The sequence below is a fragment of the Stylophora pistillata genome, chromosome 5, assembly GCF_964205215.1.
Source record: "Stylophora pistillata chromosome 5, jaStyPist1.2, whole genome shotgun sequence".
In the NCBI taxonomy this organism is placed as follows: Eukaryota; Metazoa; Cnidaria; class Anthozoa; order Scleractinia; family Pocilloporidae; genus Stylophora; species Stylophora pistillata.
Genome location: NC_142523.1, coordinates 1,342,473 through 1,358,684, shown reverse-complemented (window position 1 = coordinate 1,358,684; position 16,212 = coordinate 1,342,473). Strand labels below are relative to the sequence as shown.

The 16,212-nt window shown below is 40.7% G+C and overlaps 2 protein-coding genes across 4 annotated transcripts; one reads left to right on the top strand and one right to left on the bottom strand.

The window, feature by feature from the left end:
- Window positions 1–728: 728 nt before the first annotated feature.
- Window positions 729–4,410, top strand: LOC148729774 (uncharacterized). Of its 3 annotated transcripts, none has more exons than XM_088762212.1 (3): window positions 729–1,171; window positions 2,706–2,832; window positions 3,479–4,410. In XM_088762212.1, exons 1-3 carry the CDS (start codon window positions 829–831, stop codon window positions 3,486–3,488), a joined length of 480 nt encoding a protein of 159 aa, XP_088618338.1. In that variant the 5' UTR covers window positions 729–828; the 3' UTR covers window positions 3,489–4,410. The 3 variants fall into 3 exon arrangements, with proteins under 3 accessions (XP_088618338.1, XP_088618337.1, XP_088618336.1); XM_088762210.1 differs by having other exon boundaries at window positions 775–1,171; window positions 2,706–2,845; XM_088762211.1 differs by lacking the exon at window positions 2,706–2,832 and having other exon boundaries at window positions 774–1,171.
- A 686-nt stretch (window positions 4,411–5,096) lies between these two features.
- Window positions 5,097–6,324, bottom strand: LOC148729773 (uncharacterized). The gene has a single exon (XM_088762205.1). It carries the CDS (start codon window positions 6,102–6,104, stop codon window positions 5,292–5,294), a length of 813 nt encoding a protein of 270 aa, XP_088618331.1. The 5' UTR covers window positions 6,105–6,324; the 3' UTR covers window positions 5,097–5,291.
- Window positions 6,325–16,212: the final 9,888 nt, after the last annotated feature.

The following is a 16,212-nucleotide window of genomic DNA, read 5'->3' as shown; positions in this document are numbered from 1 at the left end:
TCGCATGGAAAGCTACATTTCTCGAAAATGTTTTTGGCGGTTAGCGCTTGTATTTTTAATGGATCTTCGATTGGATGACACGAGAAGAAGCGTCAACCTTTTAGTTTATCTGGTGTTCGATTCAGAAGCCGGGCGATTCTAATTTCTGGGTGAAAATCGGCTTCGCGCTGGAGCGGTCGAAAATGAGCTTTCCACCCTTGTCTCCTTATAACGTAAAGTAAAAGTCAACGCAAAACCTACCAAATCGCTCAAACTCGCCATTTAGAACCACAAAAACGAAAATACACAGCAAAAGTGAGGTAGGTTTACATTTATTTTGAGCCTTAACATAGACATTCCTTGATATAAGTTTACGATATTTCGACTCTTCTCCCATACATTTCTTTATAATTATTTCGAACAAACGACCAGACACGTCGCTAGTGTGGGCTCCGTGGGATTAAAACTTGATAGAGGGGCCGTAAGGGGGTTTCACGTGAAACGTGATCGGACTAATTTATTTTCTGTGATCCGTAATCTAAAAGTTTTAAAATTCGTGAACCGTGAATGATATAATTGTCGTGATACGTGAAACAGAGAAATAATTTTCCGATACCCGTGATAACAAACACGAAAACGACCCTTTTTCCGTGAACGGCTACGAAGACCCCACAAGAGAACTCTCCAGGTGATCGCCGTGTCTGTTTTCTTCAGCTTGCGTGACCAAACAATTGGGTTTCGCATGACCCATTGATCCAAAAATAAAGTTGATGCGACCTTTGACACCAACGATCAGGTCTTCAGATCATTCATTGTCTACTGTCTTGTCTTCATTTCTCACGACCCACAATGTCGAAGAGCGAAGTCAGCGAAGAGCCGTTTCGTGTTTTAGAAGGGGTTGTCTACTTCGTTGAACCCAAATCTCCTGGATCTTTCAGTTTTCTTGGGGGAAAGGAAAGGATCAGAATTCCCCTGAAAAGAGAACATAATTCCCTTGATGCCCTGAAAAGGCATATTGTTGAACACGCGGGCCTCAAGGCCGAAGCTGAGAAGCGGGGAATAGGGTCATCTATTGATCTTAAGCTGTGCAGACTAGCCAAAGGCGCAGAAGTCAGTAAAGCTTTCTCAATCAATACACAAGCGCAGTGGAACATGAAAAGGCCGCTTTTTGTCGATTCTGCAGTTTTACAAGGTTAGTGTTTTCATCATGAAAATTTGAGAAGAGATCATATTTTATGACACGTGTTACTTGAAAGTCACGTGTGAAAGGTATCTGATATCCATACTTTCGTGTTAATTGTTTTAATTCGCGTTACTTTCCTACATCTCTTAAGGCCTGTTTACATGGAGATAGGGTGACCCCCTTATGAGGGTCATCTTTCTAGAAGGGGCAAAAGATAGCCCCCCTTTACATGCAAAGTCTTGTCCCCAGGGCTATCGCGATTATTGAATTTGGCACCGAGGGAGATGACTGCGCGGTCGCTAAGTACAAAACACCCAAAATGGCGGACAAAAGAAGTATTTTGGCGGTAAATTCAATTTTCCTTGCGCTTGCCTCTTTGGCTGTGGTTTTTCAGTGCTGTGGGTTCTTGCTGCCGTATCCCCCAATAGAAAAACGCCGACAAGAGCGAATGGCGCTACAGGTAGCCGCCCAGTACAATGTTGCAATGCGACGAATGAGGCATGTACGAAGGAGAGCCATTTTGTCGCCGAGGGAGAATTTGGCGGAATCCTGGTCGCACAGAGCAGTGGCGAAGGACGCTTTTCGTTTTCCCTGTGAATTCTTTGATTTTGCACGTGGCAAGCCTTCTTCCATATCTTTCCGAGTCGAGCGGCTTTCTATGGTACTCTCGTCCACCACTAATTCATGATCATCTATGTCTTTTTTCGAAATGTCGACACTGTTGTCCTCCAACTGTTTCGAACTCTGTTCAAACAATTTGGCCACCGCAGAACGGCGAAAATATTCCTCGGGCTTATACGCGCGCGAAGCCTTTACAGAGTTTCGCGGCAATCTGACAGTAAACTGAATCCACAAAAGTTGACCCTAGTGGCCTTCTAGGAGGGTGACCCTACCTCAAGTGTTTACATTGCAAAAAGTTGGCCCTCGCAGGAAAGTTATCCCACCAAGCAGATAGGGTGACCCTACCTCTCATGTAAACCAAGCCGGAAAATACAATAGGCAAGGGTTACCCTTCTAAAAGGGTGCCCCTTCTAGAAGGGTCACCCTATCTCCATGTAAACAGGCCCTTACAATACTAGAAGTCTAGAAAAGTTTTATTCAGTCCCCCCTACATATTTTATTTGAAGTTTGCTTAAGAATCGACAATTTTCTCAGAAATTATACAGAAAGTGAGTCATTGATGAGAGCCGTGATTTCGGTTAGGGTCGTTAGAGGCGATATTCAACACACCTCCTGAGATATTTCTTGATGATCCTTGATCGCTCGCTTTGCAAAAAGGGCGTGTTGACAATAATGAGAAGACCTGAGAATAGGAACAACCTAGAAGACTACGAAGAGAATATTCGGACAGATTTTTTTCTCGACTAAACGCAACTTAAATTTAATTTTTATGGACTACGAAAGAGACTGGAGCGAAGTTTGAAACTGCCAAGAAAAAATGACACCAATATAAATGTCAAAGTAGATAGACAAAAGATAAAAAGGACGTAGTCAAAAGATTATTATTTGATTAATTAATTTTATTGTCATTATTTTCTTTCAGTCAATGTTCTTAAAAAGGGAATCGTCTTTTCGAAAGATTCCCCAATGATAAATATCACAGTTGCTGGTGGCGAAGAACAGCAAAAGAGCAAAGTCAGCAAACGAAAGCCAAGAGGTGGAAGGAAAAGGTCAGCTTCAAAGGTAGAGGACGACCACCTTGTAAAGCGCCTAAAACAGGACGAAATTCAGTGTTGAGCGAAATGAACGACAGACCAAGATGTTGGATGATCTAAATTTGGCTATGTGCGACTAAAGGAAATCGTTAAGAATTTTTGTTATTATTAACAGCCATGATTTTTCCTAAAATTTTACCCTTTTATTACTATGATGGAGACGATGATGATAACGATGATTATTTAAATCGTCTTTAATGTATTTAGTGAATTAGCCTTTCAATATGTTTGTAGCTCTGGCAAGTATGTTCAATAGCACAGCGGTCAATGAATTTGCTTTAAGGTGTGGTCGTTGCCAGAAGTTAAAGATTGTACCAACGGACAGGACTCCTTAGACTAAAGCTCGATACTTTAAAAAAAGTACGTAAAATGTTGAGCATTATCCTTCAAGCTTGTCTGCAGAAACATTTCTACTTAAAGCTTCGGAAGTTTCACTTTGAAGTATCATCATCAATTTTACTGACTTTAAAAGAAAACCACTGGAGAAGACCATCCAGAGAACTTCTGTATTGTCAAAGAATAAAGCAGGTGTTTAAAATTCATTGTTTTCTTAAAAAAAGTAAAGATCACTGGAGGTCATATTTTTGTTGCTGCCTTACAGAACACTTTAATACAGCTTGTCAAAACCGTCGAAACGAGGAAGATAATGCCAAGAAACACAATGCAACAATAGCTGGAATGAAAAGAAATATGGAAGCCTTCCTGAAGAAGAGTGGAAGCCGCGGAGGAGATCAAGAAAGTCAAAGTGATGGAAGTGTAATGTGAAACGTCGGTTCACCTAAAGAAGTATCAGCGGGAAATGACAGTGATCGTGATTTAGAGTTAGACAATATGTAAGAGTCTTTCACATTATTTGTAAGATTGTGATATTATACTAACCAATCTGTCACCATCAGCCTAACTAAAACATTTCTTTTACTTTTTTTTCGTTAAAGATCCTCTGATCTATTTACTTCTCGATGTATCTTAAGGTCTTTTGCAAAACGGCGTATTTAGTTGTTGTTACACCGATAGTCACAAGACAAGATGAATCCACATTTATAATATCAGTTCTAATTGATAACTTTCAAGATTAAATGATAATATCAGCTATTAAAACTTTTAAGACTTCAGTAGTCAAGTGGATCGTGTATTTTTTATACTACCTTGCAATTACAGATTTCAAGACAATTGCCCTGAGGCAGCGGCGTCTGCAAACGAGTTTGGAGACGTGGCACAGTGTGACAGTGACAGAGAGATTTTAGAAGAATTCAACGAGAGACTGAAATCTTAAGCGACTGCCTGTCTGCTGCAGAGCAAACTGTGAAACCGAATCTGACATTACCAATCACGACACAATCACGATCAGTTGAGCTCTTTCTGAAATACATTAAAATGACTGTCAACAATATTATATATATATAGGGTAAGGCGACAAGTCTTTCTCGTGTAAGTATTTTCCGTGAACCGTGAAACTCGAAAATTAATTATCGTGTTTCGTGATTTACGTTTTTTAATTGCCGTGAACTGTGCGCGTGACCCCCCCTTACGGCCCCTCTTGATATGCATCTATCATTTCTTTCTTGGAAATAAGTCAATCAAATGCTCTATTTTCATCAGACCTTGTTTTTGGGAAAAGATGATTTTAGAAAAATGTGCTGTACATTGTGCTTTCTTTTCCCGTTTTCCCATAGGCACGTGAAACACTTCGGAATAAATGAGTAAGATATTTGTTTCATTTTTCACTTGTTTTTCGTGGAGACAATTTAGCCACTAAATTTTCTATTCCGGTTTTAACCAAAGGCGGCATGATTAAAATAATTTAACCCGTAAATTATAGGGATAAACATCCCTTTCACTGCGGCTGGTCTCTCGCGCCGATCATTGCGGGAGACGAGTTTTTCCACCCACTCGCGAGCACGCACTACCATGGCGTGATGCACAGCTCGAGTGCGCATGGGCAATAGCAGGCACCACCCTTAATGTTTATTTGCGCGAATCTCAAGTGTTTTTTTGCATGCTCTCTTGAGTAAAGATATGGAAAATTGCGATTGATCTCTAAGCTTCTCTGGCATGACATTTCAGAGAATGGTGCACATGTTGGGAAGCTCTGAGGCTATACCTATTTCGGTAGCATTAACCCAAGTATTAACTTGCCCCTTGTTAACTTAGAATTCGTTGAATTGTTCCATTCAATGAAGGCGATAACATGTTTTAAGAGTAAAAGATCGATGATACGCTTTGATAAGGATAAGCTTTTTAATTCAAGAATGAAAAATTAAATCGGAGACGGTTCACCTTTTCAGAAACTGTTTAAACAATGCTACTATTCCACTACACACTTATCGTGGCATAAGTTCTACTCTACAAAAATGAATCAGTCATTTTGAAGTTAAATAATAGGCGAACCTGTGATTTTACAGTTTATAACCGCTTCAAATCTTTGGCTCCTCGTCCAGGCTGTCTGTATTTCCTATGATGCTGCTTTGGAAGGTTAATTCCTCGTCATACTGCTGCATTCCGAACACATACTGCCACATCACCACTGTCTTCCCTTTTTCTACCTCTATGGTTGTGGATTCTTCATACTCTGATGACCACGTACTCTCACTTGTTTTCTCAACAAATCCAGAGTATTCTGCACTTGCTGAGAAGCCTTTAAAGGCAGCGCTTGCTGAGACACTCCAAGCGTGATGTTCTGTCGTCGACTTACTCCTCGACTTTCCAACTTTGTAGGTTTGTGTGTACGTGTATTTAGCTATTGGATTGATAAAAGCCTTAACCACTTTCCAGGACCCACTGAGCTCTGGAGCTGGATATGGGGATATTTCCTTGCCATCCAAATCGCCAAAGTAGAATTTTGCGGCGTCGTGGACGTCAGAGTGGACAACGCAGTTTGTCCCATCGCCAGGATTAGGCGATCCTCCACGTGGATGCCAGATCTTTCCACCTCGATGCATGATACGTTCGTCGTCTTCATCAAATGCAAAGAGGGCTCCAGCATGGCGATCAGGATGAAGTAGTAGATTAGTGTTATTCCCTGGATCTAGTGACCCGCCGCTTGGATGCACAATTTTACCACTGGCGACATGCTCGATATGTCCAAAATGACCGAACCCTTCAACTGGTAGAAACCTAACTTTAAGTTGCTCTTGATTGGATTTGTTGCTACGCAGGACTAAGGAGCCATCGGGATGAACGATTTTACCCGACGACCGGTGGAAAATGTACCCTGTTGGTCCTGCCATCTGAAAATGCTGCGTCTAGTTCTTCTGGTTGTAACCGTTGTATGACTAGCATGATGTTGGATTGGGTGTAAACAACTGCATTTATAGTACAGCATTACCATAACCGTGGAACTCAGAAAACCGCGAACACTTTAATTTGTTCTGGCAGGTTAACAATCACAATAAAGCTCAGGACGCGCAAGTAAACCTCAAAGCCACAACTAATCACCGTTGTTGTTTGCGGCTTCGTTTCCTGGCGCCGCTTAGCTTTTTCCATTTCGCCCAATTATCAGCGTGCATATTTCCCCGCACTGTTCTCTCTCTGTACATAGTAAGGAGCTGACAAGGAGAATTTGATTAACATTCTTCTTTAGTTGGGCTCCGTCTTGATGTAGAAGACACAGGACACGCACGTAACAATACAACACCGCCTCATTAACCCATTGTTTTCATTTCTTTACCTCGTTCTTTTGTATTTTTGAATAAAGGCTGATAGTTTCGAAAGAAACTGTTTGGGGCTGCGTCGGTGGGAGTAACGAAATAATTTGGATATATCAACAAAGTTGAAATGATAAATTGGCCACCGTAATGATTACAAAAGCTGACGTTTCGAGCGTTAACCCTTCGTCAGAGCGAATAGAGGAATTGTGGGTTGTGTGTGCTTTTAAAGGTTGTGTGTGGGTTGTGTGTGCTTTTGTATTTTTGTTCTCTACCGTTTTACGTTACTCTCTGTAGAAGACAAAGTTAAGATTAGTTGGTGAGCACTTCTTTTAGTCTCCTGACCTTAATGTGTGATTCAGGAGTGATATCGCAAAGAGAAATTAGATGCAAGTCACTTTTCGGAGTCGAACAAAGAAACATGCCAGAAATGTTTTGATGTTCACGGTTTTCTGACTTCCAGTAGTTGGTTGCGTGATGTTTTTCTCTTTTATTTTTAGAGAGATATGAGTAGTCACGCGATCAAAGGTAATTGAAGGGAAGTTAGGGTGCATGCAAAGTTACACCCCTCGATTGATTTTACAACTCAGGGCTCCAGGGAAAACCTTTTTTGAAAGTCGCCTTTCGGTGACCTTAGGCCTTTTGATGGTCGCCAAAAATTATCAGGGATAAATTTTAGTATCTGAAAAACTGGGCACGTACTCCTCTTAACGTAACAGTAAACTTGACTGGTTATCAGTTCCTGTTGTTAGGGGAAGGGTAAATGCGCAGTTGCTCAGACGCCATGAGTGGTCGGGAAAAAAATATCAAACAAGGACTTTGTGTACAATATAAACATATTTAGTAAATATGATGCAACCGGACTGGCAGAAACAGAATACGAAAAAGAAAGACTTAGGAAGAAAATTCAGTCACCAAGGTTTTTTTTAACTCGTCATGGTGACCAAAGCAGTAGCAAATTTTGAGCACTGAATTCAATTTAAAACACGATGAAAATAAACACTGGCTAAACCAATCTAAGGGGCTTAACTCACGCCCTGTAACTATTCACTATTCAATTGCAAGCTACGATACTTAATAACCATTTGCGTGAGGGGCGGTCAGAAACGGACGCCCTTAGAATGAAACATAATTGTAAAACATGATTTTTCTAAAGAGCTAAATTTATGCTCCTATTTGATGGATCAAAATTGAAAGTATGATAATCAGTCGCTGACCATTAAATTAAGGCTGATAGTTTCGAACGAAACTGTTTGGGCATAGTTAGTAGAGGGGCTGCGTCGGTGGGAGTAACGAAGTGATTTGGATATATCAACAAAGTTGAAATGGTAAATTGGCCACCGTAATGATTACAAAAGCTGACGTTTCGAGCGTTAGCCCTTCGCTCCGACGAAGGGCTAACGCTCGAAACGTCAGCTTTTGTAATCATTACGGTGGCCAATTTACCATTTCAACTTTGTTGATATATCCAAATTATAGACCATTAAATTAAGCCGCAATAGTCTAGAACAAAAATGTATCTTTCAAATCTGCACGCTTAATCCCCACGGGATCAACGAACGCTTTTCATTTTCCTAATTTTTTTTTCTCGTAACCATGTTCCTACCAATAGCGTAGCTCCATTTTCCGCAAAGAAGCGCATACAACCCACAATTTCTCCATTCGTTCTGATGAGGCTAACGCTCGAAACGCCAGCTTTAGAAACTCTTTACATTATCAACTCAGTTGATAAAACGAAGTTATCTTGTGATACTCTCCCCACCGACTCGGCAGCACAGTTTCTTTAGAAACTTACCCCCTATGGGACTAATATGGGACTACAAAGCCCCCGGATTGAATTGTAATTTAAAATATATGATAATAACTACAAGGAGGCTTCTTTTCAAACTTAAACTTCTTGATTCATGGTCACTGGAAAAGCCTCTCTTACGTTTATCATTATTTTTTTTTTTTGTAAAGATACACCATTTCTCTCACACCGATATTATATCAAGTGTCAGTAAAAATCTATTAGCGTTCTATCGTAAATGCTGCAATCTGATTGGTTACGCTAATAGCTATTTAACATATAGATTCCATGTTCTTTTCCCGTAGGCACGCGAAACACTTCAGAATAAATGAGTAAGATATTTGTTTCATTTTTCACTTGTTTTTCATGGGGACAATTTGGCCACTAAATTTTCTATTCCGGTTTTAACCAAAGGCGGCATGATTAAAACAATTTAACCTGTAAATTATAGGGATAAACATCCCTTTCACTGCGGCTGGTCTCTCGCGCCGATCATTGCGGGAGACGAGTTTTTCCACCCACTCGCGAGCACGCACTACCATGGCGTGATGCACAGCTCGAGTGCGCATGGGCAATAGCAGGCACTACCCTTAATGATTATTTGGACGAATTTCAAGTGTTTTCTTGCATGCTCTCTCGAGTAAAGATATGGAAAATTGCGAATGATCTCTAAGCTTCTCTGGCACGGCATTTCAGAGAATGGTGCACATGTTGGGAAGCTCTGAGGCTATACCTATTTCGGTAGCATTAACCCAAGTATTAACTTGCCCCTTGTTAACTTAGAATTCGTTGAATTGTCCCATTCAATGAAGGCGATAACATGTTTTAAGAACGAAAGATCGATCTTACACTTTGATAAGGATAAGCTTTTTAATTCGAGAATGAAATATTAAAACGGAGACGGTTCACCTTTTCAGAAACTGTTTAAACAATGCTACTATTCCACTACACTCTTATCATGGAATAAGTTCTACTCTACAAAAATGAATCAGTCATTTCGAAATTCAATAATAGGTGAACCTGTGATTTTACAGTTTATAACCGCTTCAAATCTTTGGCTCCTCGTCCAGGCTGTCTGTATTTCCTATGATGCTGCTCTGGTTTGACGATAAGTCCTCGTTGACAAACTACGGGAGCTCCTGAAAATTCCACAGCTTCGTTTGGAAAATCAAATAGCACATTGCCAAAGAACAAGAAAAGCGGGTTATTAAAAATGGTAATTGAACTTATTTCAGCGTTCACGAAACCACGATTCTATGCCTGGCGTAACGCATCGTCATTTTTTTGCCATGTTTCCTTCGCCTGACATCCATTTTTCACGTTTTAAACTGAACAGGCAACACAACAGGAAAGATTTTTAGAATGAAGTGACCGTCAGCTGAATGCTAAAAGCTTCGACTGATCACAGAACTGTTGACCTTACAAAGAAGCACAGTAGAGTCCTTAATTACACTCATGCCAGGAAGGATGAAGGTAAAATGAACACTGGAATTGATACTATGGTTCCCCCCCACCTTCGTACTTTGTTGGCAACGACTGATCCCCCCTTCCCTTCCCCCTGAAAACCATGTGATCCCCCCTAAATCCTCAATACCCGTCCCCGCTTCCCTCGGGTGATAAATGATGACAGGTCTCTAAGTGCTAAATTTCTTCGTTAACGTTTATTATTGCATCGCTCGCAGCACCCATGGGCAAGATGAAGTGGATCCTGTGTTCTGATTGGCTACCCGAGCGGGCAAGATGGGCCCATCTTGCCCGTTTGGGATTGCCCGCATTGATCCCGCGCATGAAAAAAATATAATTACAACTCCATTCGTAATTCTTAGACAATTTCGGCGACGGAATAGCAAAAAGTGGTCAAAAACGGTCAAAACAAAGAAAATAGAAACGACTCTCGGGAGTTTGTTGTGCTACAAATGTAGTTGGCTTTCTTTCCAGGCTCTCGACGTAAACAACTCATTCCTAATTCTTCTTAAAGCGAAATCTTTTTGTGACAAAATAAATTCTTTATTAACCAAGCTTGATCGGTCAAGATGGCTGGATATTAGCCTCGTTCTTTTTTCGCATTTTTATGGACCTCAACTTCGTCTCGGTCTATGAAAAAAATGCAAAAAAAAAAAAGAAGAACGGCCAATATCCAGCCATCTTGACCTCACGCTTGGTTAATAACCCATGTTTACTGTATTTTTACTATCCTAGCTTATTTCGTTCATATAAGTTTATTTGCGTCTTTTTAGTACAGTTGAAACTCTTTACAAAGGCCACCTTGAGGACAGAAGAAGGTGGCCCTTGTAGATAGAGAGGTGGCCGTTAGTAGAGGTTCGCCTGTATTATTTTTCACTAGGCATGTACCCAGACCTTCCACGGCCAAGCCTTGGGGTGAGGTATTAACTTTCCCCTATCTCCTGAGCGTTTGTTTCTTTATTAGTGCCTTTTTCGGTTTTGTTTCTATCCTTCATTTTCTTTCGCCTTTCTTCAGCACATTTGTGTAATTTTTCTCAACGTTATTTTCAAACCATACTTGTCAGTACATAAAGCGTTCATCAAGTGTAGCGATGATCCTCTTAGATACTGTCGCCAAACATCACTTCTCCAAAACTGCGCAAAAATGTTGACAAAAAGTATTCAATCTTCGTCCTCTAACCCGGTGCAGTGCACTGTTTCCCTGACAACCGTAACCTTCTTTTGCCACTCACCTGCCATTTCGTTTGTGGTCACCAGCTTAGAGAAAGAAAGTGGCCATATATTAAGAACTCTAGATTATTGCAGTTTTGATTGGATCACCTCCTGACTTAGAAAAGGACATTTCTTTAGACGACTGTCATTTAAGTTTCAATCAACTCCATGACTGTTTATCTTCCTCTAAACTCGTAGTTCAAGACTACCATTTTTTTTCCAATTGGCCTCAGATCGACCTTTGTTTCCAAGACCACCGTTTTAACCTACCGCAAAGAATGTGCAGGCACAGAGTGCTACAGTGACAAAAATATCTCTAAGAATCTAGGGCTTTACCCCTAAAAAGGTTTCAGTATCAAATTTTTGATTTCTTTTAAAATTAAATTTTTCCTCCTTAATAAAAAGCGCTTTTTGCGAGCAAGACATTTACTTAGGCATCGTGTTTGTAAAGACAGCCTTGCTCCCCCTGACCTTGGATCGACCTGTTTCCAAGAATACTTTGACCAACCGAAGAAAATGCACGCTTTTATTGAAACTGCCAAGGTAAGCCGGCACAGATTGTTAAAGGTATATAGTAATAATGATAATTATAACACTAATAATGATATTGATAACAATAATGAAAATAATAATAATAAAAATAGTAGTAGTAAAAAATCTGCGCCATAACAAAGAAGTTAGTATTTTATTGTTTAAACTGTTCGTTAGATGCGAAATGCCAAATAACTATTAACGTAAGAAAAGCTGGCTGAACACATATTAAAAAAAAAAAATCTTAACACTTTGATTTTGTTTACATAGGGATCTAGAGTTTCTCCAAACAAATCGAAAATTGAAATCTCTGTGAGACTCATATTTCTTACAAGTCTTTTTTTTTTTTTTTTTTTTTCACTGACACGTAAAATTCTTTAAAGATGGCACTGACTTTTAACAGTCACTATTCCCACTGCATTTTTCGCTACACGTTTGAACAAAAAACTCCGCGCAGATCTCACTCCATATCCCCACCAAAGACACAATTTTCAAGAAATTGCAGATCTTCAAGGGTGGAGGATTCCCATACCGAACACTTCAATTCAGAGGGAGGAAAAAAAAGTATTTTGGTGATAGCTCATGGAGGAGATCTGGTTCTACAATGATTGGAGAGATTTTCTACCGTCATCCTTCTGTATTTTACCTACTCGAGCCGTTAGAAACCGTAAAGAGAATATCTAAAAAAAAAAATGGCTCCAACAAAGATCGCTATGCAAGCCTAATGTAAAAAAGTAAAAAGTAAAATCCAATTTGGGCCTTCTAATAATAATAATAATAATAATGATAATAATAAAAACTTTTTCGCGGAGGGTAACACATCACAGTAATTCGACTGATGAACTTGTGGCCCTCAAATAAATCAAACAAAGATTTTAAACAAACATAAAGTGCAAGAAAATCCCCACTGGCAGGAGGCAAACCAGTAGGCTATTTACATTGCGCAGCCGAGGAGTTGAACTCGGGGCAGCCGAGAACAAATCCAGCGAGTATAGGGTGGAGGACTCGAACCCGGGCCACCAGATTACAAGCCCAGCATCCCAACCACTAGGCCTCCGGGATCCAAAACTTTGTCCTCCTCTGTTGAACAAATCTCCTAAAACCACTTGTGGGAGTAAGTATGCGATCATTGTTGCCATACCATTTACGTCATGTTTGTAAGAGATCACTCGTGAAAGAAAGTAAAGAAGTAAGGGAAAAACCAAAGATTGAGTGAGAGTTCTTTGTATAAGATTATAAAATTGTCTTTAAAGGGATAGGGGGGTCTTGTTTATTCTGACATCGGTAGTTAGTGGCATGGGGGTAGTAAAAGTCTTTATTTATTATAATATCAAAATAACCTGCAACGAAGTTGCAAGCTAGGTTTACAAAAATAGGAAAAAACTTAAGAGAAAGTGTTGTGATGAATAAAACCAAAATAACTACCTGTAGTCGATCCAGGCATTATTGCCTAAAGGTGTTTTCAAGGCACTCCAGGCACCTTGAAGGTATTCTGTTAACAAAGTTAAAAGTAAGGTTATATGAGGTATGCGTGCACCTCTTCTGAGTCATAAAGAAACCTGTGAAAATAACGACCAAAACACTTTTCTCATTTTGTCCAGTAGTGGCCGTAGGGCCCTTTTGTCGACTAGTAGCCGTTTTGCCATCATGTCCACTAGTGACCGTTTTGCCATTTTGGCCACTAGTGGCGGTTTTGCCATTTTTTCCACTAGTGACCGTTTTGCTATTTTGTCCACTAGTGGCCGTTTTGCCATTTTAACCGCCTCCCGGTTAGCTCAGTTTGTAGAACGCCGGACTGTTGTGCGGGAGGTCGAGGGTTCAGGCCCCAGCCGGACCAACACTCAGGGTCTTAAAATAACTGAGGAGAATTTGCTACCTTTCTATAATGTCAAGATATGGATAGATGTTCTAGTCTTCTCGGATAAGGACGAATAAACCGTAGGCCTCGTCTCCCGCAGGGTTAGGGGTAGGAGACGTTAATTTCCCACGCACGAGATTACTGTGTGGTGGATGTTCTCCTCTGGGGTGGGATGGGTGGATTTACTGGGCCCGCAGTAATTGGCGCAAGTTGTTGCGGTATCCCTGCCTGTCGGCGAATCTAATAAATTAAATTATAGTGGCCATTTTCCAATTTGTCCACTAGTTGCTGTTTTTCCATTTTGTCCACTGTTGGCCGTTTTACGTTCTTGTCCACTAGTCGCCGTTTTGCCATTTTTGCCACTAGCTAGTGACTGTTTCGCCATTTCATCCGCTGGTGTCGGTTTTGCCGTTTTGTCCACCACTGGTTGTTTTGCCATTGTGTCCACTAGTGGCCGTTTTGTCATTTTGTCCAGTAGTGGCTGTTTTGCTATTTTGTCCGCAAGTGGCCGTTCTGCCGTTTTAGCCACTACTAGCGTTTTGCCATATTTTCCAATGGTAGCCGCTTTGCGATTTTGTGCACTAGTGGCCGTTTTGCCATTTTGTCCACTAGTGCATGTTTTGTTAATGGCCGTTTAGCCATTTTGTCCACTAGTGGCCGTTTTACCATTTTGTCCAGTATTGGCCGTTTTGCTATTCTGTCCACTAATGGCGGTTTTGCTCTTTTGGCCACTAGTGGCAGTTTTGCCATTTTGTCCAGAAGTGGTTGTTTTGTCATTTTGTCTTCTAGCGGCCGTCTTGCCAATTTGTCCACTAGTGGCCGTTTTGCCGTTTAATGCACTACTGGTTGTGGTGTCATTTTGTCCACTAATGGCCGTTTTGCCATTTCGTCCACTAGTGGCTGTTTTACCCTTTTAGCCACAAGTGGCCGTTTAATTTTGCCATTTTATCTAGTAGTGGCCGTAAGGCCATTTCGTCCACTAGTGGGTGTTTTGCCATTATGTCCACTAATGGCTGGCTTGCCCTTTTGGCCACTAGTGGCCGTTTTTCCATTTTGTCCAGTAATGGCCGTTTTGCCATTTTTCTATTTTGCCATTTTGTCCACCGGTGGCTGTTTTGTCATTTTGTCCACTTGTGACCGTTTGGCCATTTTGGCCAGTAGAGGCCGTTTTGCCATTTTATCGATTAAAGGCGTTTTGTCATTTTGTCCATTAGTGGACATTTTGCCATTTTGGCCAGTAGTGGCGGTTTTGTCATTTTTGCCACTTGTGGCTGTTTCGCCATTTTGGCCAGTAGTGGCCGTTTTGGGATTTTTGCTGCTAGAGGCTTTTTTCGATTTGGCCACTAGTAGCCGTTTTGCGCTCTTAGCTGAGTGGCCGTTTTCCTATTTCGTTTTGTCGTTTTGACCACTTGTGGGCGTCTTAGAATTTTTGGGACGAATGGCCGTTTTGTCATTTTGGCTACTAGTGGTCGTTATGACATTTTGGCTACTTCTGGCCGTTTGCCATTTTAACCACTAGTGGCCGTTGTGCAATTTTGGCCACTAGTAGCCGCTTTGTGATTTTTGCCTTTAGTGACCGTTTTGCGATTTTGACCACTTTCTGCGTTTTCCAATTTTGGACAATTGAGGCCGCTTTACCAGTTTGGCCACTAGGAATTTGCCTGAGTAGTCAACTTAAGGGCGGTGGCTACTCTTGCCACTGCGCACTCGAGCTGTGCATCACGTAATGGTCGTGCGTGGTCGGGCGGGGGCGGAAAAACTCGTCTCGCGCAATGATCACGCGAGAGACCAGCCGCAGTGGAAGGGATGTTTATTCCTATAATTTACGGGTCAAATTGGTTTAATTACGCCGCCCTTGGTTTTAAACAGAAAAAGAAAATTTAGTAGATTATTTGTCCCCATGAAAAACAAGTGGAAAATAATACAAATATTTAACCCATTTCTTCTTAAGTGATTTGCGTGCCTATGGGAAAAAGGGAAAAGAAAACACGATGCGAAGTACATTTTACTGAAATCATTTTTCCCAAACACAAAAAAACTGAAAAAATTGAAAAAAAAAAAAAAAACTGAAAAATGTTTTTTCAGTATTCTTTTGGAGAGTATCTCATGATGGGACTTATCATTGTAACCATGGAGGTAGCAGCTTTCCCAACACGAAGATCCAAGTAGGACACAGGGATACCAACGTACACCCAAGGACAGCTCGATCCAGATGGATTGTAATGCACACCTGTTGTCATATCAACTTATTACCTTGTAATCTTCCTTCGCTCAAACTATTGAGATTAATCATACATTGAATTCATATCCTTGACGTTTCTGCGTCGAGAAGTCTGCTAATGCAGGGTATCGAAAAGGAAATGTTGTCTAAAAAGGTTTGGCAAAATTATCAAGAAATAGCTGAAAAACAGGACATTTTAATGGAATTTTGAGTTAAGAATTATTGAATTTAGAAATCAAATTTTTCCAAGATATCTTATTTGGAAACGATCAGCCAAATTTATGTGGTAGAACAGAAAACTCGATCCGCGTGCCTTCATCGTGGTGCTCGTCTGCAAGGCCAAAGGGTAACTGGAAATCATAACTTCGGGTGGGGGTGTGACCGTTTTCTTCGAGGTAACGACTGAATTAAAGAGGCTGGGAAGAATATAAGGAAAATCGAATTTTATCGTAAAAAATATGATATGATCAGGCTTATGGGTCTCAAAGATAATGAATTAAATCTAAAAAATTGTGATAAACACGCGCATGTAAAATTTGTATTTATCTACCCCACCCCGGAGAGTAGGAATCGCGGAGTGGCTACTAATCACGTGGAAGAAATGTACAAGGTCGAG

What these genes read in the sequence shown, in the direction of transcription:
- LOC148729773 (XM_088762205.1), bottom strand. Translation starts at nt 6,104, where the DNA reads ATGGCAGGACCAACAGGGTACATTTTCCACCGGTCGTCGGGTAAAATC.
- LOC148729774 (XM_088762210.1), top strand. Translation starts at nt 829, where the DNA reads ATGTCGAAGAGCGAAGTCAGCGAAGAGCCGTTTCGTGTTTTAGAAGGG. An exon ending in CGATTCTGCAGTTTTACAAG is followed by an intron (nt 1,172 to 2,705) that starts GTTAGTGTTTTC and finishes ATTTTCTTTCAG; the next exon opens with TCAATGTTCTTAAAAAGGGA. An exon ending in GGAAAAGGTCAGCTTCAAAG is followed by an intron (nt 2,846 to 3,478) that starts GTAGAGGACGAC and finishes GCTGCCTTACAG; the next exon opens with AACACTTTAATACAGCTTGT.